Here is a 21,932-nt window from a genome sequence, read left to right as displayed (position 1 = left end):
GCTAAACCTCAGAACAACACAAAGCCCTCAGGCCTCTTTGTCTTCTGGTAGAGTTTGCTTTGAGAAAGATGTGCACACCACCCTGTCCAGAAAGCAGAGACTGAAGTCTGATGGTTCACCTCCGATCATGTCTGAGGGGAAAAGGCCTTAACATCCAGCCTGTTATGTTAAAAGTCTAAATGTGCTTTTGCTAATAATGAAACATCTTCATTCTTGATCAGAGATGCAATCAAAGTACAAGTGTGATTAATGTGTTAGAATAGAAATGAGTGTGTGCGTAGACATGATCTAGACTTAAACGTGTGTGTGTGTGTGTGTGATGGGAGCAGTATGGAGCATATTATGACACACACATACACAGAAAAATCTTGTAAAGTGCATCATACAAAGACAGAAAATGAAATGAAGTGATATTAAAGTTTAGATTTTAAACTTTGTTTCAAATCATGTTTGTTGAAAAGTCAGAGAGAGGATGCTGAGGAGCTGCTGGATATCAGGACATCAGGTCATTATGTGTCAACAACGGTGAACGGGTGTCACAGAGGGACTAAGGTCATCTCGAATGATGTAATGTTCAGAAGGTCAAAAGTGCTGTGCAGAGGAGATAAGTCGTTCTTCCCATTCTTTTCTACAATATAAGTCAGGTCAGGAGATTGGAAATAAGAAGCTGGAATGTGAAGCACAGACCACACCAGAGGGATCAACCACAAACTGTGACGCTGCAAATTGGTTTTGATGGTTTTACTCGATTTTTCTCTGCTCATTTGTGCCATGTTGGATTTCCACTGTATTCCTGGGGGATTGAATTTCCAAGGAATGCTGCTAGATAAGTGAATCTTTAGATCTGGTTGTGCTTGTCCTCTCCAAGCATTTTCCTCACAAAGATCAGAACAAAGTCAGCATAGGCTTGTAGCAGGCTGATAAGTATAAGTGCTTTGCTGCTGCTAAAGCTACAGTCTGCTACATTCAAAGTCTGCACTGTTGACATTCTCCAGTTGTATTCCACCAGCACTGAGCCTGCTCAGGGCTCCTGATTTTTAATCAGAGGAGACATGGTAGACACCCAGAGGAGAGAGGCAGTTAGTACTGGGCGAATCCCCGTTGGCTCCATCCAAACCCTGCAGACCTACTGGGGCAGACCCACAGGATCAGAGATCACCACTTTTTAAATAGAAAGCCAATTCAGTCTTTAAAAAAATCAAAAGGAGCTCACCCTCTGTATCGAACTCCTGGATACTCTTTCAGCGTGGCACAGAGGGTGGCAATCTGTTCAGCACAACGCTCCAACATGTTATTCTTCACGTCAGCCTTGAAGGGACTGTAGAAGTCCTGGAAAGCATCCACTTTATCCAGGGAGAAGACCTGACGACAGAAAACAGTACAAAGACGACACACAGTTGTATAGTTTCCCATCTGCACCACAACACTGGATTTTAGACGCAGCAATACTCGATTGAAGTGCAGGGATTCAGCTTTAATCGAACTGAATTTCAGCATTAAGTAATTAAAGCCATTTCTTTACATAGTGCTCAGTTTTCACAGGCTCAGAAATAACTGGACAATAACTGGGCTGACTATTTGATTGAATATTTAATATTGTAAAGTGGTATACAGAGGCAACACTACAGGATACATCCTCAACACCTCCCATGTGCACAGTGTTTCAGTGTTACAGCAGTTCCCAGTTTAATGCAGGCCTGAGTCTGGGTGGTTACTGGTGGTCTTATATAATCCTGAAATCAAACTGGTACCTTGTGAACCTTGTGCAAAGCTGATTCGTCTCCTTCTACTCATTAATAATGCAACGTTCTTAAATCTGGTCATAAATGTGTTACATGGTTTCAGCACAATCAGTTTTCTTCTCACTTTCTTGCAACATGAAAAGTCAACTTGTAGCTCAGTTCAATAAATCGTGGAAAGACAGCTGAGATTTTACTGACTATTCATTCATCTGTATTCAAATTATACAAACACAAAGATCTCAAAACACTCAATAAGAATATTGTTACCCATCAGTCATGACTGATGGTGGCCAGGATCTTACCTGAGACTCATAGGGCAGGAAGGCTATGTGGATCTCAGTCAAGGCCTTCATCGCTTTAGAAGCGCGGGATTTGGTCAAGAGTCCAAACAAAGAGTCTGGGATTGCTGCAAGCAAAGACAAACATATTGGTTTACTTAGAGAAACTGTAGGTTTTACAGAGTAAGAATTAAATGTTTCATTTATTTTATCTGCTTGGCTCAACATGGTGTTTATGGTTCTGGATTCTGTTTCCTTTTCTGTCCAAAATACACATTTGAACAAAGGAGTGATTTTGGGGTTTTTTTGAGTGAAAATTGTAAATAACTTCAGCCGCATTAAATCAGTCTTAGATAAAAGTATAATTAAGCACGTGTAGTTTTTCTGTCCATATTTACAGTAGTAATGGGCAGCTTATCAAAGTCAAACAGAGGAATACAAATATAGAAATTATTAAAACAAAATACAGCCAAAGATAAAACACGTCATATTAATATGGATTAGGAAAGAGATGTCTCTCACGTTCAGACGACTGAATACTTTGACTTCTGTCAAACATGTGACATTTGGAGCTCGCGTGTCTTTGAGTTACAGTAAACAAAGTTCACCCTGCTGTCAGGGTCACGTCCTTAATAAAGTGGCAATAAAAAGAAACACTTAACCTTTTAAGGCTTTCATGACCACATTGTAGATGGCTCTGTTCAGTCAGAACTGGGACCCGCCTGCTCCCCGTTCTCACTAACTGGTGCTATGACTAATATGAAACATTACCAGTGGATGTGTTGAGTCTCAAAGACTTATAACAGCCACGTTTGGTCCATGGCAAATTATTAAAATTTGCTTGACACCACAGACAGATTTAATGGAAATGGTCAGTAGTTCAGACTGACCAGCTCTTAAGTTCCAAACAATGATTCCAATAAAATCCAGAGGAGGAGTTTGGAACGGTCTAATGCCTGGAAATTGTCAAATCAGCCCCATAAAGTTGTCAATTTAAGTTTATGCGTCATTCACCATAAACGATGCTAAAGACCTACTTCATTAATTAGGTGTTGTTATGGAGCCATGTTGCAATGACCATGTCTGAGTTTAATAAAACATTTCCACCAGACCTGTGTCTGTGTGTGCAAACTGTCATGAAATTTGCAGAATGTGTCTGCCTTTAAAAACATAACTCACTTTGTAACATAGCACTGAAGCAGATAAAGGGAAGAAAAGCCTGCACTGCTGTGGAGGTCTTTTATTCATTCAGCTTTCACAGGCGAGAAAAAACAACATGCTGCTGTGGAAGCTGGGCAGACATTACACATGCACAAAACCTAAAACACTCCAAAGGAATGGAAAAAAAGCCAAAAGCACAACCAAAGTCATTTAACACAGTGAAATACTGTGATAGAGACATGCATGATTGGAAATATGTGGAGCATCTGTAGCTGTTTGGGGACCAGGATGTGTTCAGGGGCCCTGTTGTAGTCGTCTCACTCTGACTGTAACCCCTCTGACCAAGTTTGGATAAAGACTCTTTTCCTGTTTTTTTCAAATTAAATTCCTTTTTTGAAAAGCAAATGTAGGCGTACTAAATTCACGTGGATTTGCACGAGTTAAATGACTGTAACTTTGCCCACTTGTCTACAAAGCACCGCTGCAGTGTGGCGTGTTGGACTTTATTAAAATGTGTTTTCAGTATTGTATGATCTACTATTTTGGACTAGCAGTGGTATTTATTAGTCATAGTGACTCCTCAAAGAGCCTATTTTGCACTATTAAAAGCTGCTAATTATTTTACATTTTGTAAAACTTAAAATTTTAGGATATTTTACTTTCAGTTACATTTATTCAGTTGTATTTATCTCCCAATGGAAAAAAGAAAGACAAAACAGCATCATCCAGCCAGTAACAGCTGTGAAACTATACTGACAGATGAAAAAATACAGAAACCAAAGACACCTGTGAAGATTTTTAAATACAGTAAACGTGCTTCGAGTTAAAGAGAGTAGTGATCCTGATATGGTCTTAACCTCGTTATATAAAGTGTCCTGAGACCACATGTGTTATGACTTGGAATTATATAAATAAAACTAAATCGTGTATGTTGTGGGTGTGATTTTGGTCTACTCACTGTCAGTGAAGAAGACGTGGGCGGCTTTGTACCTCGGAGTCCGAGGGTCTCTGAAGTCCTCAATCACACCCTCGACAGACTGAAAGAGCAAAGACGAACAGACTAATAATTCATTGCTACATTGTTGAGTGAGTTACATATCACTGAAAGCAAACATCAAACTAAATGTATTGTAGTAAAGGATTCAAATCAAAGGAAAGTGTCGTTTCTAATTTGATGGACAAACATTTGCAATGAAGAAAATCACATAATGAGGCTGTAGAGCAGAGGTGTCCAGCTCCAGTCCTCGAGAGCTGCCGTCCTGCAGCTTTTAGATGCATCGCTGCTCCAACCAGCTGAATCAATGGTTATCAAGTTTGACAAAGGCCTGGTAACAAGCCACCCATTTGATTCAGGTGTGTCGGAGCAAGGATGCGTCTAAAAGCTGCAGGACAGCAGCTCTCAAGGACTGCAGCTGGACGCCCCTGCTGTAGAGGAACTGCTTTATTTACCTCGTCTGAGGGTGTGATCAGGTAGATGGCCTCCATGCTGGGCAGAGGTTCACGCCGCTTTGTTATATCTTCGACAACTGAAGTGGATAAAGAGCAAGGTCAGTGCGTTCATCAGGCTGGTTAAAGTCTCATATCCCAATATAAGACACTTATCATCCCAACAACGATATATAATCACAAATCAAAAAATGACATGGCAACATGACATTTGGTTGTTTAGGAAGAGGGGGAAGATTTAGGAGTGACGTGTTGTCTTGTGTAGTTAGTGTGTAGTGTTGTGGATAGTTTTGTGTTGTGTGTCAGAACAATGAGGTGACTGCTGTCTCCAGATAGAAACAGGAGTGATGCACCTGCTGCTGTCAGACCTGCAGGTATCAGGCTGTGATGTTGTACATATAATTTTAAAATTGTCAATTTATTTTTGCATTTAAAGTTATGAAACATGATTCATTAAACATGTTTGTGGTTGTTACAGTAAAAATATAACTTTTTCTACTCGGATTTTATGTGTTTTGTCTGATTTTAGATCAATTGTGTTAATACAATATGTCAAAATGAAAACATAACTGTAAATTCAGACACGTGAGGTTGTGCTGAAAAGGATGATACCAAACAAGGCAAATAAATACTTTTTAAAGTTGAAATGTGGAGGAAACATCAAAAGGGTTAAACGTTTTTTGTTTTTTTTTAAGTAACGAAATAGTTACTTTTCAAGTAATTAATTACTTTTAGAATCTTGTAACTCGGTTACTAACTCAGTTACTTTTTTTGAAGAAGTAACTAGTAACTATAATTAATTACTTTTTCAAAGTAACTTGCCCAACACTGCTGACTCGTGTGATTAAAGGATCCCCTCTTGGGGACACTCCCCCAGGACTTAAATCTGGGACTCTCCACCACTCGACATTAGAACTGACGAAGCTTCTACATGTGGCGGAAATTAGCTTTCTCCAAAACACCTCTGATATTAGTTTTGACGTTTTCCATTAAATGGATGGTTCTTAAATTTAACTTAATATCTGAGTTGTTTTTTTTGGGCAGCACGGTGGCACGGTGGTTAGCAATGTTGCCGCACGGCAAGAAGGTCCTGAGTTCAATTCCTCCATCAGGCCGGGGTCTTTCTGTGTGGAGTTTGCATGTTCTCCCCGTGTTTGCGTGGGTTCTCTCCGGGTACTCCGGCTTCCTCCCACCGTCCAAAGACATGCAGCTTGTGGGGATAGGTTAATTGGATAATCCAAATTGTCACTAGGTGTGAATGTGCGAGTGAATGTGAGTATGAATGGTTGTCTGTCCCTGTGTGTTAGCCCTGCGACAGACTGGCGACCTGTCCAGGGTGTACCCCGCCTTTCGCCCTATGACAGCTGGGATAGGCTCCAGCGCCCCCCGCGACCCTGAAAAGGAGAAGCGGAAGCGAATGGATGGATGGATCTGAGTTTTTCTTAATTTTAGACTAGTTGTTAGTGGAATTTTTTCCACAGTTAGTCAACTAAGAAATTAATGGCCAGTAACATCCCTAATCATTACGTTTGGTATGTAGCCCACATGCATCATCGCAGCAGTACTCCCAAATGAGCTGTTGGACGGAGCTTCGTGTGATCTGCCTTTTGGCAAAGCAATTGGCTGGAAAAAGTCGACACATTCAAGGGATTTCATCACACCGTCACTACCTGGTGCCATGTTTCTCACAGTTAAAGTACTATTTAGTCAGCAATGTTCTGGTGGGAACGGATACCAAAGCCTGTCTTTAATCTGACATTTTTATTCAAAATAGTGAACTCATAAAAGACAGCTTTTTTTATTGGAACTTGCAAAAGTAAAAAACAATACTGGAACACACCTGTTGGTAGAATGCAACAAGGAACTGAAGAAAACAGAAGGCTTAAATACACACATGAGGACAATGAACAGGTGAACAGAATCTAACGAAACACAAAGGGGGAAGTAAAACTGGCACATGACTGATGGATTGGAAAGTAAGACACGTACACCGGGCATGGGATACGTAGGGAAGACTAAACAGCCGGTATTCAACAGACTGCTATAAGAAAAATAAACATGAAGTCAAACTCTGGGACTAGATCACAACTACGAACATTGAACTCCAGCATGTAATTCACAACATAATTACAAGAACACTGGAAATCAATAAGAAACTTTAAACTGAGAACAGAGGAAAATAAACTAAACACTGGATCAACGACCGAGGAACCGCACAGCTGATCTTATCCTTTTCTAATATTTCAATTACCTTGCAAAAAAATAAATAAATATAGAAATATTTTCACACTGTAAACACTGTTGGATACATTTAACTTAATTAGAAATTAGAGTTAAATTTGATTTATTTAAAACAGATTAAACTAACTACACAGCTACAGGTCAAGTGTATGGAAGCCCGTTTCCGTCACTAAATAAAAACAAAACAGCTAGTATCCATAACTCAAAATTTCGAGTTACTTTTCTCAAAATTTCGAGTTAGCTCTGCCAATCAAAAATATACGTGAATGAGGTCGCTTTCTTGTTACCCGGAAGCATATGGCGCAGAGGAACGCACACTCAAAAACGGATCCCAACAAATTGGCGCTTTCGCGAGTACGTTTGCTGATAGCAACACCATGTGATTCAGCTAATAACACAGGGATTTCATCATTTGTGAAGCCAGGCTGAAAACACTCAGCAATCTGTGCATTCACGACTGGATGTAATACCGGCAGCTTAGCTGTAGCATTTGTAGCTGAGGCTTCAGCTTCCGGGTAACGAGGAAATGACGTCATTCACGTAGATTACTGATTGGCAGCGCTAACTCGAAATTTCGAGTTACTTTTCTCAAAATCTTGAGTTAATAAATTGGAATTTTGAGAAAATAACTCAGAATTTCGAGAAAATAACTCGAAATTTTGAGTTATGGATCCTTTTTTTTTTTTTTTGTGGCGGAAACGGGCTTCCATACAAGTGAGCTGGGTGTGGCTGGGTTGGTAGTACTTACTAGTGATTCCCTCAGACATGATGTCTGTCATCTTACAGCAGGAGGACACCATCCTCATGCTCAGCTTGTCCACCACCAAAACCTATAATAAAATCACACATAGCAAAGGAAACTACTATATCTGATACTTAATGAATGTCTTTGTTTATCTTTGAATCACAGATATCCAACTTCGTATGAATAATGATGTTAATGACAATTACCTTCCATTTTCCTTTTTCTCTTGCCTTCTTGATGACGTTGTTCATTATCTCTGTAAACAAAACATTTTGTGTATATTGTACAGTTCAATCAAGAGTTAGAGCATTTTCACACATCAGGTCATAAATCTGCCAGTTGCCCATTTTTGATATTCCAGTCTTAATAACTAACAGACTAGTTTGTGCAAACCTAGAAAATCTGCTGCCTCGTCCAGTTTATTAAGTGTTCGGCTGTTGTTGCTAAATAAAAAAAAAAACAGCTGAACTGAAATTGAAAATTTCCAACCTACAATTCCATTGTGACTGGGCCATATCATACCGTTCAGGGTAATACCGGTACAATGTTAGGCAACGATAAGAAAATGAAATATCGCGTTAGAATATGGGTAAAACCCGCATGTGCAGTGCCTTTGTTTTCATACGCACATGGCCGAAAAAGCATAGCGGCAACGGAGAATGAGAATGGCGAAAGCGGATCGTTGAGTGAAACGGATGAACCAGAATAGGTTTGTAAAAATGGAGCCACTTCAGTGATGTGGAAGTGGTTTGGTGTTTGTCCGTCAGTCCCAAAGTCAAACGAACACTGCAGCGTCACTGAGAGTTAAAAACTGTCTAAATTCTTTCATCTTTAATAAAACGATCAGCGTTGCTGCTTTACCAGGTGTAACTATGAAGTTTAGCATCCAGGCATCCATGAAAACAGAATTTATTACATTTAACGGAGTTAGAAGTTAGCAGGTGGTTAACGGAAGTTAGCTCGCTAGTTTCGCTAGTTACCTAAACATGATATAGCATGTTCTGACTGAGAGATTTCTGAAAAAATTCAAATGTACAGCTCTGCTGTCACTTCCAACATAAATGAAGACAGGAAACTAAACAGCAGTGACGTTTGTAGGGTTACTGAAGTTGGGCTAGCTGCTATATAATGATGTGCTATGTGATCGCTAGCGACACAGCTATGTTAGCATAACATAAACAGTGAAGCTGCAGGATTTAAGCTAACACTTTTCCACTCGATAAAAGTTAATGTGAAGGTTCCTGAGGGTTAGAGACAAATACAGTCGCATGGCAGGATGCTGTAAACGCTAGCAAAGTTGTGGAGTTGCATTTTGTCTCACATCAATTATATCGTCAGTTATATCGTTATCGCAAATTTTCAAATCTATATCGTGATAAATATTTTTGGCCATATCGCCCTGCTCTAATTGTGACTTCTGTCCACCTTGGCTAAGTTTGGTCTTATAACAGAAATGTAAAATAAAATCTGGAGAGTGCAGTGTAGTTACAGTTTTGAGCGTCTTCAGAGAAGCGGCGACCACTGAACATCACATAGACATAAATGAGTATGCTGAGACAGTGACATATGCATTGGAGATGCCACCATCATCAAAACTGTCACAACATGCACTAACCAGAAGCCATGCTTTACTGCAGGCGTTCAAGAACTACTGAAAGCATGGGTTGGTGCCTTCAAGGCCAACGACGAGGCAGCGCTCAGACTGACAAGACCCGATCTGTGCTGGGGCATCAAGCTAACAAAGCCTGAGTGCTCAAAGAAAGTCAGTGATTACTTCGCCTGCTCAAGAGATTCTCAGCGAATGTGGCAAGACATCCAAGCCATCATTACAAGGCCCCGCCTCTCTGCCAGAAGCACTTAATTCATTCTACGCCAGGTTTGAGACTCAAAACAAGGAGCCAGCACAGAAAACCACCCCTCGCCAGACAAACGAGTGCTGTCCCTGTCCACGATGTGAGAAGGAGTCTCGCTAAAGTCACCCCACAAGCTGCTGCACCAGACAATATACTGTCCTCACAGCCTGTGCTGATCAAGGTTCAAGGTTCAAGGTTCTTTATTTGTCACATGCATAGTTATACAAGTATAACACACAGTGAAATGTAGCCTGACACGCTCCTCGACATGTGCAAAAATTGGGGGGGGGGGGGGGGGGGGGGTAGAGGAAGAACATTATATATATATATATACATACATATAGTATATACACTGGGTGAATGTGCAGTAGTAGCAGCAAGCAGGTGAATTCTGTACATTAATATGAATAGACATCTGACTATTTTACAGGATAGACAATATAAACATATTTAAAATTAAAGGAATTGAAATGTACATTGTGCCTTGGTTTAGTGTCTGGAAGAGTCCTGTCTCAGTCAATTATAGATGATGTGAGAGGGCGGGTGTGTGTGTTTAGGGCACGGATGGCTTGGGGATAGAAGCTCCTCTTGAGTCTTTCTGTCCTTGCCCGGAAGATGAGGAACCTTCTACCAGATTGCAGAAGTTGGAACAGTTTGTTGCCAGGATGGGACGGGTCCTTCAGTATCTGCGCTGCTCTAGTCCGGCATCTCCTGGTGTAGGTGTCCTGAAGCGGGGGGAGAGCAATCCTGCAGCAGCGTTCTGCTGTACGGATCACTCTCTGGAGAGCTTTTTGGTCCTTCACACAGCTGTTCCCAAACCACGATGTCATGTTCTGTGTGAGGATGCTCTCCACAGCGCCTGTATAGAAAATCCTGAGGATCTTTGGAGAGACCCTGAGCTTCCTCAGTTGTCGTAGGTGATACAGGCGCTGCCTAGCCTTTTTGGTCTGGACCTGAATGTGGGCAGCCCATGTCAGGTCTGAGGAGATGTGGACACCAAGATACTTGAAGGACTGCACCCTCTCCACTGGAGCTCCATTGATGATGATGGGCTTGTAGTCTCTGTGCTGACCCCTTCTGAAGTCCACCACCAGCTCCTTGGTCTTGCTGACGTTCAGCTGGAGGTGGTTGTCCTGGCACCACGATGCCAGATTCTTCACTTCATCCATGTAGGCCGCCTCATCGTCAGCTGACTGACGTCCGAGCAGACGTCTTCAACATCTCCCTGAACCAGTGGTTCTCAGTCTTTTTACATCATTCCTCACATGGCAGAAATATTATCCCCCCGAAGGATTCACTGAATCCGTCAGTAATTTTTGTTTTAAACAAACAACTTTCATTTCAAGCAACTAACTTTTGTCACTCGACTGCTTCATTCGTCTGCAGCACTTCTTCAAAAAAGCAACAAGTTAAACAGAATGTGAACATCGCCAAACATGGAAAAATAAAGTTCAGTCTTAGTCTTATAAAAACAAAAGATCCAGAAACTGGTGAGCAGAGATGAAAAATATATAATTTAGTGAGAGTTTAATACTACTCACTGTTAGTGGCTGCAGGGAGCCTGTTTTTGACGGCAGAGCTGCGGCAGGGCGTGATGGTGACAAAAAAAAAATTTCAAATTCTCTCGAACAAATGGGTCTGCCTTAAAAACCAAAATACAGCCCGATAACTTTCACTTACAGAGGTCGTGCGAAACAAATCAATCAAGTCCAACTTCACGTCCATATCGTCCAGCTTTTTGAGCAGTTGTCTCCTTTCAATATCAAACCTCTGACAATTCAAGGAAACATGTTCTATTGTTTCCTGTTCCCTGCTCCAGCCACACTCCCCTGTACAGTGTTTACCTGTTAAAAACAATGTGCTATTTAAACCAGTGTGTCCGAATCTCAGTCGAGATATAATCGTCTCCTCTCTCCTGTTTCGGCCTGTACTTCTCATTTCCCCCACTTTCCTTTGGATTTTATAAAACCATTGCCCTTTCCTCTCCTCCTCCCATTGCTTCTGCCACCTTTCCTTCATTTTGTATCGTATTCTACTCTTGAGCTCCGTCCTACTCACACTAATATCTACCATCGGTCTCCTCGTTGCGACTTTTGCTGTCCAGTCTGTTTCATTTCCTTTAACTCCATGATGCGCTGGTATCTATAAGAATGTGACCATAAGCCCCATCATAACAAGTCTGAACAATGTTTGCTGGATCTCTATCAGAATGTCAGTCTGCAGTCTGAGTGACTGTCTTGCAGACCGGCCAGTGATGAGCTCGAGTCTGAACATATCACAGATCTTAGTGGTTTTGTTTCTTCAATCCACTGGACTGCTAACAATAATGAAACCATTTCTCCTGTGCACACTGATAAATCGTCACTGATCCTTTTCCCCACCTTGATATTAAACTCAGGAAGTATAAATGCTATCCCGCTTTGGTTGGCTGTATTCTTTGATGCATCTGTGTAGATTTTGACTATAATACTGATTAATATATTCCTGCACTGTATGTGAATTTAAGAGACCCAAAGCTCTTCAATTGTGTTTTCTCTTTTTCCCAGCACGGTTGGAAAACAGTTTTTGTCGGATGATCTTGACCACGTCCTTGTAAACTTGCCCAGTAAGTCAGTGTCAGTTGCTCTCTTCTTGTTTGTAATGGCATTTCCCCCATTTCTACCTGTACAGCTGCTGCAGATGTTGTTTTGAATGCACCTGTGCAGAGTCTTAGCGCCTGATATTGGATACTATCCAACTTACGAAGACTTGTTCTGGCAGCAGAATTATATACTACACACCCATAATCCAATACTGACCTAATCAACCCAGTATATAAAGCTTTTAAAGATTTCCTATCAGCCCCACAGTCAGTTCCCACTAAGCACCTCATTATATTTAACACTTTCTTGCATCCGTCTATTATTTTCTGAATATGTACAGTCCATGTCACCCTTTCATCAAACCACAACCCCAAAAACTTAAATTGTTTTACCCTTTGTAATGCTTGTCCATATAATCTGACCCTGATGTCAACACCAACTCTTTTTCTCGTAAAAACATTATTTAGTCTTATCAGCTGAGAGTTTAAACCCCCATTTATATGAGCTGTGATTGCCGCCTGTACTTTCTTTACCAAAAAGTCTAACCGTCGTCCTCTTGCCCACATCGCCCCATCGTCTGAAGAAAGTGAAAACCCCGTTCCACCCTCTATGTTCTTAAACACATCATTTATCAGCAGTGAAAACAATAACGGGCTAACTATGCTTCCTTGTGGCGTTCCATTTTTTCCATTTTAACTCCTCCCAATCCTCACGATAACTTGCGCCCCACCTGTCAGAACTCTTTAAGAACCGCTGCCCTGAGCCAAGCTGCTGTGTCACAGACAGCTGCAGCCTCGGAGCTCAAAGGCTGCCGCCCACTAATACTTACTCCAATCATCATGAAGTCAAAGCAAATCAACAGACGATGCGATCTCACTGGCACTCCACCTGGCCCTGTCACACCTGGATCAACGTAACGCCCACGTAAGAATGCTGTTCACTGATTTCAGCTCAGCATTCAACACCATCATTCACCAACAGCTGATCAGCAAGCCTGCCCTGCTCCACTGCAACTGGATCCTGGACCTCACTGATAGACCCCAGAGAGCACAGGTTGGAATCCAACACCATCACACTGAGCACGGCCCCCTCCCACCCTGCAGGCACGTGTGCTGAGACCGCTACTCTTCACGCTGCTGACCCACAAATGCACCTCCAGCTCCAACAAAAACTACATTATCAAGTTTGCAGATGACACCAGAGCGCTGGGACGATGATGATGCTGCTGCTTACAGAGAGGAGGTGCAACAGCTGGCACTTTGGTGCAAGGACAATAATCTATCTCTGCATGTTGGCAAAACAAAAGCATTGCTGGTGTCACAGCAGAGAGACCGCTCTTACTGACACCATCTGTTTGTTGTTTTCTTACCTTCTTTGTTTCTTTTAAGTAATCCAAGCACTTTATAAAGTGCTTTATTTATGAAGAGCTTTAAAATAGCCAGCACAGCATGAAAGTGTGGTACAGTAAATAAGACAATAGAATAAAATAAAAAATAAATAAATAAATAAAACACATAATGAATTAAAATTAAAACAGACCAACATAGAATCAACTAAACTAAACTAAACACCAACATCTCACGTGGTGTCAAAGGTCAGGGTGAAGAGCTGGGTTTTCAGGAGTGATTTAAAAACAGGCAGAGAAGAAGCCGTCTGATCTCTAAAGGCAGCTCGTTCCACAGTTTGGCAGCTGCTACAGCAAAAGCAGGATCTCCTCTAAGTTTACGCCCAGTCCTGGGTACATGCAGGAGCAGCTGATCAGCTGACCTGACAGAGCGGGTGTATGAGGCTGTAGCAGCTCAGAGAGATAACATGGGGCGAGGCCATGGAGAGCTTTAAAAGCAAATAAATGAATTTTAAAATGAATCCTAAAAGGAATGGGCAGCCAGTGACGTGGAGCTGAAATAGGAGAAATGTGCTCAAACTTTCGAGTTCCAGTTACAAGACGAGCTGCAGCATTTTGCCTCCTCTGTAGACGAGTAACCTTTATAAAGTCCAGCAGTCCAGCTGAGTGCTAACAAAGGCCTGGATCACTGTCTCAAAGTGCTGCTGTGACAGAATTGGTTTTATTTTAGCAGCTGCCAACGTGATTGAGCAGCTGGGGATTTTAATCTTAATGTTGACACCTCGGTATAATAAATTAACATGATTTTATAAAGCATGTTACTGGGCTTACACATAACTGTGGACATTCTTCAGTGTTAATGAGTTCATATTAAATGTATTTATTTGTATCAGAACAATTAGGTATTTTCTTTGATATCATGTTTCCAAGTAAACAAGCAGGAGCGTTTTCAGAAATGTTCCTTCTATCTCAGACAGGAAAGACTAGAGAATCATTTTAACCTTCTTTGCATGTCCACTCTAGGTTCCTGCAGCTTTTAAGGTAAAGAAGAAATGTGGTGCTTGTTGGTGGCCTGGATCAATAAAGACATTCACATTCTTAAAAGACAATCCTGCAGACTGGAACTGGATGGATGAAGATGAATCATCATCATATACATCACCAAGAGATGAAAGCTTTGATGATCACGTTAAGATTAAAGTTTCTAAACTTTTTTAAAGAATAAAATGAATCAAATCAAATAAAAAATTCTAACTCTTGCTTGTTTTATTGATAATATTTTCCCATAACTTCTCAGTGATGTTTTCATCCTTGGCTGCTACGATTACAGTCCACATGCTATAAAAGTGACCTCAGTTGTATTTTTACTCAGTTGTATATAGAATTTGTATTCTATTTTTATCCTATTGTATATTTTATTCTATTTTATTCTACTGTATATTGTATTTTATTTTATTCTATTCTCTTCTGTACAGTTGTGTACAGTCTATTATTCTTATTGTATTCTAATTTTTGCTATATAACTTTTGCACTGTCCACTTCCTGCTGTGACAAAACAAATTTCCCACGTGTGGGACTAAGAAAGCTTATCTTATCTTATCTTATCTTATCTTATCTATTATAACTGTCTTCAGCCTTCTGAAACATGCAGTCAGAACAACATCTCAGTCAGGGTTTGGACAGTCCTGAGACTGTGCTTGTTAGGGTGATATCATAGCTCACTGTGTTGCAGCAATACTGATGAATGTTCTGTTCTTGTACTATGTGACCCAAGTGTAGCATTTAATATAGTGGATCATTACAGTTTCATAGTGAGGCTGTAGCACTGGGTTGGTATATCTACGACAGCTCTGCAGTCGTTTAAATCATATTTTGTATGTTTTTCCATATTATGCAGCGGAGTCCCCCAAAGGTCTACACTGTATATGCTACCACTAGGTCACATTATACTGGCATATGACATTTAATAAGACTGCTGTGCTGATGGCAGCTCTGCATTCCAGTGAGAGCCACTGATTGAGCAAACCTTTCCCACTCTATACACTGTCTAACAGATGTGTGCAAAGGTCCTGAAGTTAAACTAAGATGAAACAAAAACTGTTATTATTGGTTCAGAAAAGCTACATCGGGCATCAAGTCCTCTACAGGTCTTTTATGTACACATGTAAAATCAGTTGGGGGTAATTTTCCACTCTAATCTCATCTTTGAGAAACACACAAACATGGTCACAGACGTGCTGCTGCCACCTCAGGAATAATGCGAGGAGCCATTCAATGCTGAATTTTAGTTCTATTCAGGCATCACAGATGCTTTTATTTTGCTCTCGGTCAGAAGATTTTTAATACTCTTGTAGCAGGTATAAATCAGAAACTATTCATTTGACACCAGACTTTGCCAAATTGCAGCAAAGCTTATTATTTCACCTTGGTGCATTCACTGCGAGGATGCTGCTGACATGTGTGCAGCCACCTGTCCCCTCACCTGATTGGTTAATGTACTTTGGATACTTTTATTGGACTTTTCAACTCTGAGCAGTCAAAGCACATTTTGCTCTAAGCCACATTCAAACAGCATTTTGATTATCATGCAAACACTTACGCCGATAGATGCATAACAGCGAATCTTCTGTTTGAATCAGGTTTGATACTTGAACTTTCACAATGGTCACAGCTCAGGAGATCTCCCACAGAAATGTAAGCACTGAACTGACGTCAGTGATTTTACATGTTTGGCTGTGTGGATGTCAAATTTGTAACATAAATCCTTTTTCAGAGCTTGTGTCTAATTTTAATTACAAATTATAACAATTTAACCATAAAATAGAAAATAATAGCAGTGCAACATGTATGAACAATACACTGATTAGACTTCAAAGTTATTTCCATATTTGCAGACCAATGACACGGGCTGAAGAACGACTGGTTACATTTGGTGAATCATAAGCGTCCAAGCTTCTGGCGCAGCTGTCGTGGTTTGAGTTCAATAGTCTTTCTAGTTTTGTATGTTTGTTAATCTTTGGATTCAGGTTCTGTTAAAGTTTAGTTTTCTTCTTTGCCCAGTTTGTTTTTGTCTGGTATTAAAATCTAATGTTTGACAATTTAAAACATTTCGTTATGAAGAATTTGCAAAACACTAGAGAACTAGGAAGGGAAAAAATACTGTTTTCACAGAGACAGAGTAACACAAAGAGACATTTCTAAAAGATATTAGTTCATTCTTTTTTCTTTTATTGTTTTTTAAGCAGAGCAAATCTAGTATTTCCCAATATTCTGTTAAAATGTGTCAAGGTTTCCCTTATTGGGGATTTAAGCACATGTCCAGGATGTGAGAATGAGCACGGAGAGACTGAGAGACAGGCCCACTGCAATTGTTGCCTCTAATCTGCTCCCAATCCTCTTACCCCATCCACTACTCCCTACTGCCCACAGCTATTTCTGTGTCAGCGGACGTGACATCACAGGAAAGCAGCATACATGGCTGCATCAGTGTGCGCACACACACACACACACACACACACACTGATAAACACAAACACTTGCTCTCCAAAATAAGTCTACATATCATGTTCCTCCAAAAGGTATCGTTAAGCTTGAAGAGCTGCTGTTCAGCTGACATAAGCACATTGCAGTGACATGACAGTCACACAGTGAGGCCAGCCATCTCATGCAGGAATTTACAATAACTGTAAATGATCGATTTAGGCACATTATTTGTGACACAACACCTCAATGAGCCGATACACCTTTATCAGGTAGACCAAGCTACATGACGAGAAAAGCTATTGTCAGAGACACACTACAGTGAAGTCAGTGAATAGTCCTGTTTATCCGATTAGTCCGCTGGATTAGGTGTAAGTGCCTGTGGAAGAATGGAGCACCGCCTGACGGGCAGCAGGCACAGTCGGCTGTTGCTTCAGTTCTAGCTCTCCTATTCACTATTCTCTTTCCTGACAAACACTGTCATCATGTTGTACAGTGTGTTCATGAGAGACAACGTTTTGATGTTTGGGCAACATAAACTAAATCCCTCATCTATGGTCATGACTTTGGTCTGCAGACAGATAACCTGTTGGGCACTCCCTCTGACATCACAGCCTCACTATCATTCATTCTGATGTGACCCTTCACTGCTCAGATTCACCTGGAAGTTTCTGGACTCGCAGACAGTCTCTGTGATCACGACGCATTCTCAGATGAGAGCATGAATGCACTGTAATGTGAATACTTTGTTTTCTTCTGTTGAAGCATGTGTGCAGCTGAATGTTACCATTATTTTCTCTGAGGATCCTCAACCAAGGCAGCTGTGAGCGTTACATGCTTACAGCTGTCTAATTCTCTGCATAGATTTCAAGGTTTAAAACATGAAATTTCCACCCAATGAAACTCGACATAGACGATTTTCAGGGGATGCTCATGAGAGCAGGGGACGAGTCTTTGTGTCGTAAATATCGTGACGCCTACACCTGTGCTTTCATCCAACGACTTTTCTTAGGATTTAAGTACTTTACAGTATTGCATTAGTATTTTTCTGAGCGATTGTTACCTTGTGATTTTGTTTTTAAATAACACTTGATTTTCGGTTGTTTTCCAGCATAGCTGTCTCATTTCCATCACAATCTAAACAATACGACTGTTTGACAGCAACTGTCTGATTTTTGATTTTCTTTGATGAATTTCTTCAACATCCTTTAAATAGCCTAAATCTCTGTCTTTAAATGGAAATATGATCTGCATAGAGCTGTTATACTGGTCTAGAGTAAATGTCAGACCTTTCCTGTCCGTGTACGGCCATGTCACTGCTAACATGTATTTAAATTGTGACAGTATTTCAATAACTTGCACAGTCACTATCCAAAGGCTTGATAGGTTGTAACCAGTTTTATTAATATGGTTACTCAATGAGTTAGTGAAGGCGCATCACTGCCAAGTTCACTGAACCTCCCTTTAGCCGTTTGGGTGCGTGCTGTTTTTGGAAGTCTAAAGATGCGCTGGTGCGATTTATTAAGCGCAACTAACACAAATCGAAAATCAGTGAGCACAGTTTGGAATTACCAAACTGTGCTCACAACTACCGTGGAATCAATGCACGAGGGGAAGAAACAGGTCTGGGATAGTAAAGGCAGTATAAACTAAGGCTTCTTCGGTTATTGAGGCAGCCAGAGTCGGATCTGTCCTCCTCCACCTCTGGTCTTCCCCAGAGAATTATGTCAAAGCATTTAATCCGCACAAAGATTAGCGCGACCGGATTTACATCGGACCTGGGCTCCATGCTTTTACACTGACAACACAATAACGGGCAATAACGGCAGAATTTAGCAGAACACCAGCGAATAGTGCAATTAATTCACTGCCTGCGACACTTCAGATGTTATGAGCAGATGCTTTGCTCCAGTGATTCCGTGCGTCTTAGCGCACCAACATTTCATTAATAAAAAGTAAGGAGCAGCTCGGCCCCACGTTACAACAACAATCAGAATAAAAATAAGAATTAAATAAGAATAAAAAATTTTTTACTTTCTCCAACAATGGCTTTTAGTCCCAGCGGTGCCATGATGATCCCGTCAGTGCGCGTCCTGCTCTCCAAAGAAAACCGAGTGGAGCTATTACTACTGTAAAGCTCATCATAGTAAGTAACACCCAGTCGTTCCAGTTAAATTCAAAATAAAAGCCTCCAGTTAGGCGAGCATAGCAAAACAGGCTAAACGGGAGAGAGAGAACCTCTCCTGAGGTTTCAAGTCAAATCATGCAGGCGAGCTGGTTTCCTGGTTTCCCTTTAACAAAATACTGAATAGCAAGTGTTCTAAAGTAAGTCAACTAATACATATCAACAACTCCTCCTTCATCCTAGATTTTGGAATAGGTAGAATAAAGTAAACTGAAAATGTGATATCCTGTAAGCTCTAGTTTGCTCCACCAAATAGCTTACAGGAGTGAAACTAACATGAAAATGGTCAAAAAGATGTGATGAGCAGAAAACGCTGAAGTTCGCTGCACTGAACTGCAACATAAGTGTAATCTGTTTGGACACTTTTGACTTAAAGGGGCTATATTGCAAACCAGGCAATATATTATTATTATTATCATTATTATTGTTATTATGAAAAATGTAAAGTAGGTGTTTTACTTGTGGATGTAAAAAATCTAGATTATCAGGTCAAGTTTTGTCCCTAAATTGTCAATTTCCCACAGACTGAAATTTAAGTACTTTTATTTTGAAACTCTGGAAAGCCTCGTCCGCGCCTCGATTATGAGCCCTTACATGAAAATGAAATAATGGATCGGGGATAATAAATCAGTATTAGGTATATATAATGTGAGTTTATATCTAATGTACATCAAGAGTTACTGAGATGATTATGGTATGATGGCGCACTTAGACGCTGTTTGGTGTCCACGCGAGGGCAGCAGAAGACAAGTCAACGCTCTCACGCGTACTCAGTGCAGAGTTACGCGGAATAGTAGAGATGCTGCAGAATATACATTTAACTTGTGAGTTCAAATATCCACAAATGTGAGCCAGAAGGACAGAGGAGAGTAAAATGTTTTATTTTGAAAAACAAATCCTTTTACGACACTCTTTATTGTTTATTTGTTTTGTTTTTATTTGTAAATTTTCTACTGTGCTAACCAACCTGAACCAAATGTTTCACTCACCTTCAGTAATGTAGCTTTTCCAGTATCGCTGTTATGTTGTCTCAGATTTTTCGAAACGTGTTTGTAGAAGATATTTATCAATTGTTGGTGTAGTGAAAAATATAGTCTAAAATCAGGGGTCAAATGAGCTGTGGGCCGCTGCTGGCACTGTCGTCTCATTGGAGGGCCACTTTAGTGTTCAAGTAACACAAACAAACAAACAAACAAACATCCACAAATGTTTCTGAAAATGTTTTGTTTGCTTTTTAAAATTCAAGTATTGAACGTGAACACAGATTCTTTTTCTTCCCTCTTAACTGAAGCCTCTCTGTCTGTGCAGACACTTGGCAGCGCTTCTGCCATCATTTTGTTCGCATTTAACAAAATATGAATGCAGACACAAGTGTACACATTCGTTTGCTTAGGGGAAGTTTATGTGGTTTCTTTGAGCGTGAGTCCATGAGATTGGTGAGTTACAAGATATTTCTTGTGTAAGAAGGAAAGAAGGAAAGCCTGTCTGTTTTATCGCTGGACATCTTCCTTTTACACGTTTTATCAATTTGGTTTTTTTGCCTGTCCCGTTTGGATCTTTAGCCATCAGAATTATTGTCTGACGGCCAAGAAAGATGCCCAACTGATTTACTTTACCAAGTGGATCATCACAGCCTTGCCATATTGGTCCATTTGGTTGACCTTTGTTATTATTATTATTTCTTTTCTTTTATTTCAAGTTGTTACAGACGGGACAGACATGACTGGGGGATAAGAAAGGGAGAGAGAAAGAAAAACAGAGGGGAAGAAGGACCGTAAGAGAAGACACAAAAAACAAGGAAACAAAAACAAGCAAAAGAGAGCAACACAATAAACACACTAAACATGACACCACAGCAATAACCTAGATAACTGTAACTAACAGTAAATACTAAATATTGAATGTTATTGTGTAGTACGCAGCACCGACAAGTAAGAAATACGTATTTATGTCCATGTGCGTAATGTGCCACGGGTCACCCCAAGCAGCACCCTGAGGCTGTACGCTAAGTGGAAGGAAGGAGGCCGGGTGAGTGTCAGCACCACAGTCCAGGACGAGACAACAAACATCCACGAATACATCAGGAAGATGAGCCCAACCGACCGCGTGCTCAGTGAATACCTCAGGCAGCAGAAGCCCAGGAATGAGGAGGAAGAGGAGGAACCATCATGGAAGGACAGGCCCCTGCACGGTACCACCGGCAGATAGAGGAGGTGGCTGATATCCAGAAATCCTACCAGGCTGGACAAAGCTGGACTGAAAGACAGCACAGAGGCACTAATCATGGCAGCACAGGAACTGGAACGCCATAACCAAGTGTCCAGCATAGTATACAGAAACATCTGTGGCGAATATGGAGGGGATATGGGAATATGGGAGTCCTGAGGTCAAAATAGGAGACGCCCTCCAGCGTGGTGAAGTGGCCGAGCTAAGATCCTGTGGGCCGAAATGATATTTAACGACAGTAATTTTAATATAGTTTTAGAGGCAGGAACATGAATTCTTCAAACTCATTTTGTAATAAAACTGTAATTTATCATTTTGCTGTTTTCCTTCTTCTTCCATCAAACATTAATGATGGAAACGTTTGTTAATCAACAAAAACAGTGTAAAATTACAGAAACAATTATCCTTCGAAGCTTTTCTTGATCTTATGATGTTTTCCATCGAGGTGAAGGAAAAGGAAAATAATAATGGTGATTGTGTTGGCCTCAGGATTTCTTTGTATCATGGCTACAGCCCTGTGGTCGCTATTTGCTGCGGTTGGCGAACAAGGTGCATTACCGCCACCTTCTGGACTGGAGTGTGGCTCAGTCAGTTTATACATCTATATTCTCATATAAACACCACTTGCTCTTAAAAACCCAAATATCG

At 40.8% G+C, this 21,932-nt stretch overlaps 1 protein-coding gene across 1 annotated transcript in view; it reads right to left on the bottom strand.

Annotated features, from left to right (window-relative positions):
- Positions 1–19,040, bottom strand: part of stxbp1b (syntaxin binding protein 1b) — a 48,906-nt gene extending 29,866 nt beyond the window's left edge. The window contains exons 1-7 of the mRNA XM_086313190.1: positions 18,908–19,040; positions 7,820–7,869; positions 7,617–7,698; positions 4,631–4,707; positions 4,140–4,218; positions 2,045–2,148; positions 1,214–1,362 (exon numbers count right to left, since the gene is read on the bottom strand). Of these exons, the coding sequence (XP_086169316.1) occupies positions 1,214–1,362; positions 2,045–2,148; positions 4,140–4,218; positions 4,631–4,707; positions 7,617–7,698; positions 7,820–7,869; positions 18,908–18,944 (578 nt within the window). The 5' untranslated portion in view covers positions 18,945–19,040. The remainder of the gene's footprint in view (positions 1–1,213; positions 1,363–2,044; positions 2,149–4,139; positions 4,219–4,630; positions 4,708–7,616; positions 7,699–7,819; positions 7,870–18,907) is intronic.
- Positions 19,041–21,932: the final 2,892 nt, after the last annotated feature.

The sequence above is a fragment of the Aulonocara sp. 'chitande type north' Nkhata Bay genome, linkage group LG12 (genome assembly GCF_057382095.1).
Source record: "Aulonocara sp. 'chitande type north' Nkhata Bay isolate Kocher_YH1m ecotype deep benthic linkage group LG12, A_spYH_male_GT1.1, whole genome shotgun sequence".
In the NCBI taxonomy this organism is placed as follows: domain Eukaryota; kingdom Metazoa; phylum Chordata; class Actinopteri; order Cichliformes; family Cichlidae; genus Aulonocara; species Aulonocara sp. 'chitande type north' Nkhata Bay.
Note: the sequence above shows the minus strand (reverse complement) of the source record. Positions and strands in the feature narration are given on the sequence as shown.